At 44.6% G+C, this 5,977-nt stretch overlaps 1 protein-coding gene across 1 annotated transcript; it reads left to right on the top strand.

The window, feature by feature from the left end:
* The first annotated feature begins 47 nt into the window (after positions 1-47).
* On the top strand, positions 48-5,617 carry LOC124232644 (protein Shroom2-like). Its single transcript, XM_046649588.1, has 2 exons — positions 48-350; positions 3,035-5,617. The coding sequence occupies exons 1-2, from the start codon at positions 48-50 to the stop codon at positions 3,401-3,403; spliced, it is 672 nt and encodes a 223-aa protein (XP_046505544.1). The 3' UTR covers positions 3,404-5,617.
* Positions 5,618-5,977: the final 360 nt, after the last annotated feature.

Below are 5,977 nucleotides of genomic sequence, written 5' to 3'. Positions count from 1 at the left end.
CGGTGCTGCAGCAGCTCGTGGCGCCAGGTTTGGGGTGACCCTAACGAATGATCGCATGCTGCCCTGTGCCCCTAGAGCAGGAGCTCATCGAGAGCATCAGTCGCAAGCTGCACGTGCTCTGGGAAGCCCGGGAGAGCCTCCTGGAGGACATCCAGGCCAACACCGTGCTTGGGGACGAGGTGGAGGCCATCGCCAAAGACATCTGCAAACCCAACGAGTTTGACAAGTTCCGGATGTTCATCGGGGACCTGGACAAAGTGGTGAACCTTCTGCTGTTGCTGTCAGGCCGCCTGGCCCGGGTGGAAAATGCCCTCAATAATTTGGACTACAGTACTTCTCCTGGTGATCGGGTAGATACAAACTCTTCTGACCTGTTGCGTGGGCGATGGTGGGGAGCGTGGGAAGGTTTTCCTTGGGGTGGTTTGAGTTAACGCCTGAAGCCTCACATGGTTCCTGGGGCAGCTTGTCCTCCCCACCATAAAGATGGTTTCAAAATGTTGAGGCTCTCTCCCTCCCTTTTCTCGTATCAGAGAGAAAAATGTTCCACCAAGAAGCAGGGAGTTGAGAGACATTGTCATTGGACAGCAGGGCTACCAAGATCCTCAAGAAGAACTGAGATTCCTGACATCTTTCCACATATTCCTGTTGATCGTTACTAATAATTGTCTCTTCCTAGAAAATAGTCTTTTTAACTTTTCTTAACTACACATAAGTGCATAAGTGGAGCACCCACTCCCTGACAAATTGTAACCACTCAGTGATAGTGGTATTTATTATTATTGCTGCTTTTATTTTAAAAGACTGCAGATAGTCATCTAGAAAGAGTCAAAGGACTTGTCTATCTTTTCTCCCTCTCCTGAGGTGTGCAACTTGGGACATTTCTTAGTGGGTCTATTTTTCAGTTTTTTCACATACAAAATATGGAAAATGATATCTACCTTATTGGCTTTATTTCGTAAGTAAAACCTCTAGTTCTTTGCACATAACAGGCCTTCAAAATGATCATCTTTATTATTGATAAGACATCGTAAGTTCTCTAAAAGGGGAGCAGAAAAGGTCCCCTCCCCCTTGCTCCGCAAGAGGGTGGTTTCTGGTTACATGGAAAGATCTTAGAGAGTGTAGCTTTGGGGCTGTTGCTCTTCTGTGCTGGGCTAAGTCGTTAGTAACCATCACTGAACATACTATATAAGGGTTTAAAAGGTAACTGAGATTTTCGATCCTGATCCCCTTGGGTTATGTTTATATTCTATTTTGCTGTTTTTGCCATCTTTGTCAAATTTATCTGAAAGAGCTTAGGAAAATAACATGAACAGGAAAGAGAGACTTACGTGTACATAATTGAAATATCAAATTCTCAAGTACTGATTTAAATGGAAAAAGTAGTATTGTCCTTGCAACTCAGGTCATGTTTCATCCATCTTCCCTTCCCTGTGTGTGGAACCGACAAAGACTTATTTAGAATTTCGGGGAGATAGAAGGAAGCTCAGCCCTGGGCACCATGCACGTGGTCCTCCTGGGGACCAGACTCCATAGCCCTCACTACATCCTCGGTCTGTTCTGGAGATGAGGCATGAGCAGGCTGTTATCCCCTTGGCTGTGCATAGCTGATGTGGCTTCACCTTCCTGGATTCAAAGGGAGTGTTCCCTTGCTCCGGCCAGCTGCATTGCAGGGGCCCGTCTCCAGTGTAGCTGGTGCTGAATGAGAATCTCTGTGTCAGGCAGCCAAGGCTGGGGAAGCTAAGGTTTTCAGACAGATATGGTAACAAGATGAAAGATTTAGAGTCAGTTTTAGAAGGCTTCCTCTGTCTTTCCAGGTAGAAAGTGAACATAAAGGCAGATGTGGAGGCCTGAAGTCCTCCCCTCCAATTTCTGCAGCTTCCAGTCACCAGTGAGCCAGCTGATTTTAATAGCCTGAACTGCATTTCTAGAATCAGTTGATGTCTGTTTCCCTTTTGGTTGGAATGCATGGCTTGGCCTTGCCTCTTTCCATGAAAACCCACGGTATCTTTGTTTCGCAAGCACCTGAAGATCAAGGTGTCCCACAGAAGTAGGCAGGTTACACTGAAAGGTTGTGCGGTCGGGCACTTCCCAGAACCCCCACACTGACAGCAGTTTCTGTTTTCAGCTGCTGTTTAGGAACAGTAACAGCTCATCTCTACCAAGCTCTTTCTCTGTGTTTGGCAGTTTGTAAAGTGCTGCTGCATCGTGGATGCTCATGCGTGGCTGGTAGTAAGCATCCATGGCCAAGCCGCAGAGCCATGGGACAACTGAGTGGCCATCCTGGTGCTCACGTAAAAATCACACTGAGGAAAGGAATCCCTGGCATCCCCCAGCCAACATTTGGAAACATTTAATGCATTCCTTTCTTCATTTCTTGGTTCTCATTAAACTTGGAGATTCTAGGAAAAGCAGGTGCATGCTCTGCAGGCAGAGAGAGGAACTGAGTGCTGCGTTTGGAGAATAGGCTTGTTTGGAGAATAGGAATGAGGGAACCTACCTCACAGCCCTGCATCTGTCTCCTCGCTCCCTCTTCTCCCTCATCATCCTCTTCTACAAATCCACTCACAGGCTCCTTCTTCTGCCAGAATTCCTTAGAAATCCTGCCCTGGAATTTCTTTAGAATCTATCCCTTTGCAATGATATTGACAAAGAAAGGCTGTTAACACACACAGAATCTCTAAGTTCTTTCCACCTTTTAAGCATCTCAAAATTTGGTAGTTTTTAGTTCCCTGATTTCTCTTCTGCATGTCATGGCTATTTCTGCTGGCCATTCGAGGCTGGTGGGAGGAATTGGAGATGAGAGATGTACTTACAGGAGGGCTGGGGCCAGAGTCTGCCGCAGCAACAGGTACATTCTGCTCACATCCCCAGCATTTCTTTGTGGATCCCATGAGATCAGTTCTCTGGTCCCTAACTTTGGTGGCATCAGGGTCTCCAGTGGACAAGCTCCCAGAGTTGCTGACACTTTCAAAGCATTGGCCAGAGCTTCTGCTTTAGCCCTGGTCCTCAACAGCTTGTTTCTCTCTCTCCATAGCAGTCATTGTTCGAGAAGAAGTGGGTCCTCATCCAAGAGCATGAAGTTGCCAAGGAACTGAAAGAGAACCTGGACCACCAGGAGTGCATCGTGTTCGACATCCTGGCCAGCTATCTCAGTGAGGAGACCCTTGCAGACTATGAGCACTTCATGAAGATGAAGTCAGCCCTCATCATCGAGCAGCAGGAGCTGGAAGATAAAATACACCTGGGTGAAGAGCAGCTGAAGTGCTTGTTTGACAGCCTGAAAGAGGCAAATAAGAAGGCCCTCCCTGGCGGAGGCCGGAAAACCAGCCCTCCGAGCTGCATTCCTGAGGATGTGAGTGAAAACCCCACCCTGTATTTATATCTTGTAGAGAGACTCCTCTGATAGAGAAATGTCTGTTAGAAGAGCAATAACTTCCATGTGTTTGGGAGGATTTATTTAATTTTTCAGTTACCCTTCTGAATGCAGAGCAGAGTGGCTCACCATTAGCCGTTTTCCTTTCCAAGTAACCACTCGTGGCACTAGGCTCCAGTGGACGGCAGGTTTCTGCAGTATAGACTATCGGCTCCGGTCCTGTAGAGCATGCAAGTGGTCATTTTCAGTGGTAGGTCTGCCTTTCCTCCCGTTTTCACATGCTTGAACCAGCCACTCAGGAAGCAATCAAGTGAGTCTTGTAGGTGCATGAGGGGGAAACCCTGGCGCACGTCTTTTGTGATCTGCCAATGGCATAGGCCACCATGTTTTATCCCTGTCTGTCCAGAAGTGTGGAGCATTCATTATCTGTATCGTATAGTGATGTTCTCTGACTTAGTAGAAATCATGATGATGAAGATAATTTATTCACATTTTGGAAAGGTGAATAGTCTCTAAAAGGCTAAAAACCAACTGTGAAATGAATAACCTGTGGGTTTGGTTCATTCATTTTGAAATTGGCACTTAAAGGAATAGTATGCATGGTTTAAAACACTCACACACAAAGCAAACAGAGGTTTACTCCTTCTCACTTGACATCACGGGTCAGATGTTTTCCTCAAAGTGAAATTACATGGGTAAACCCATGTCAAGTATTAGTGTGCTTGCTAGACATTTGTTTCACGAGACCAATATCTCTCTTAAATTACTTCTTCCCCAGAACATGTATTTTGTGTGTGTCGTCATTAATGATAATTGGCTGCTTTCCTCTCTTTTTTGCTTCTTTAAATCTGTTGCCATGCCACAAGGGCCACATTCCGTTTACTGTAAAAACCCTTGCTCTCGTTTTTCAGAGGTCCTGTGGACTGTGTAACTTGTAAACTTGACCTTTTTGTACCACAGAGTTTCTATGCTCTTTTTACTAGTTGAAATTGTGAGATTATAAAGAGAGTCTATTTACTAAAAAAAATTGTCATGCTGTCAATTTCCAGTGGACGGGGAGAAAATATTTGCAAATCATGTATATGAAAAGGATTTGTATCCAGAATGTACAAAGAAGTCTCAAAACTCAGCAGTAAGAAAACACACATCCCAATTAAAACAAGGGTGAAAGACTTAGCCACTTCACCAAAGAGAATATATGCATGGCAAGTAAGCACATGAAAAGATTTTCAACCAGTGACAGCTGGGTTATGACTGACTGATTTTGATCTAATCATTGTAGAGCCAGTGTCTCTCTTTACAAATGCTCATCTGATTAAATGCGTGCTTAATGGCTCGAGAGCCCCTCAGATGATGCCACGTTGAGGTAATATTCGGACAGTTGTTTCATCGAGGGATCATTTTAATCTTCATTCCTTCTTATTCCCATAAAAGAAGTTTTCCAACAGGTGGGGAGACATCCTTTGTCAGCAGTGACCGCTGTCTTACTAGAATGCATATGCACACACAAATGTCTTAAAGGACAGGAGCCAGAGCTTGCATGAGCCCGAGGGGTGAGCTGGACTCCTGAGCCGCAGTGTTGACGTAAGTGCACTGCGCAGTGCAGTCCACACTTGTGGGCTTCAGTGAGGCTGGCAGTAAATGCTCTTTTTGGCAGCCCATCCACGCCAAAAAGATAAATGGCTTTTCAAAAAGTTTTTATTCCTATGAAATTAAGCTATTTTTGACTTAAAAATCCCTGTCTGCCCATGAAGTATCCTTCTCCTTTCCACCGGGTGTGGTCACTTACTATGAGGACTGGTCGCATCAGAAGAGGTGGAGCTGGCTGTCCACAGACCTCCGTCTTTCTCCCTTGGGGAGACAACCACAGTAATTTCAGTGGACTTTGTTTTTAATTTAGACAAAGCTTTTATCTGTGATTCTTTCCCCTCAAATACAATATTGTGATCATTTTGATGATGTGTATGTAAAATGTGAATAATAGAGTTTATGTGTCTGTCCCCAGCCTTTAGATGTCTTTCCCGCATATGTACCAATGTAGAGTGCTAGTCTCCTTTTCCAAAGCACCTGTAATCACCTCTGTCTCTCTGTTGCCACATTTGCACCTTAAATGTCTCGTTAGCTGGACACAAAGATTCCAGTGAGTTGATGTTCATAACTTTGTATATAGTTATATTATTGCATATAAAAGCAATCTGGTGCTCATGTTTGCCCTTGGCATTCAGCTGGTGGCTCATTCCTCACCCCGTGTCCTAGCTCAGCTGTGGAATGCTCTGTGTAGTTAGATGTCAATCAAGGGGCTTGCCTTTGGCTTTTATCCTACAGTCCATCATGGAAGACGTGTGCAGATGTCCTGCTCGATGCTGGCCACTTATGTCTCAACAGATCATCCTACTTGACTTTAGCAAAATAGTGTCTTTGAGTGAGTAGAGCATGTCTTTGATTTACCTACATGAAATTTTTTTTTTAAAAAAATAACCTGAATATTGTCACATATATCAGATTCTTAAACCATTGATAAATTGTGGGATGGATTCTATGTATGTCTGGGTGTAACTGTTTGTCTAGTTAAGGCCAGTTTGCAGTTAGGAAGAAGTCAAGGAC

This window comes from Equus quagga, unplaced genomic scaffold (assembly GCF_021613505.1).
Source record: "Equus quagga isolate Etosha38 unplaced genomic scaffold, UCLA_HA_Equagga_1.0 HiC_scaffold_94_RagTag, whole genome shotgun sequence".
In the NCBI taxonomy this organism is placed as follows: Eukaryota; Metazoa; Chordata; class Mammalia; order Perissodactyla; family Equidae; genus Equus; species Equus quagga.
The sequence above is the reverse complement of the archived record's forward strand: the minus strand, read 5'-3'. Positions and strand labels throughout refer to the sequence as shown.

Bases quoted from the DNA above. Each gene is read 5' to 3' on its own strand.
- LOC124232644 (XM_046649588.1), top strand. From the start codon at position 48: ATGATCGCATGCTGCCCTGTGCCCCTAGAGCAGGAGCTCATCGAGAGC. The intron at 351-3,034 runs GTAGATACAAAC...CTCTCTCCATAG, and splicing joins GTACTTCTCCTGGTGATCGG to CAGTCATTGTTCGAGAAGAA.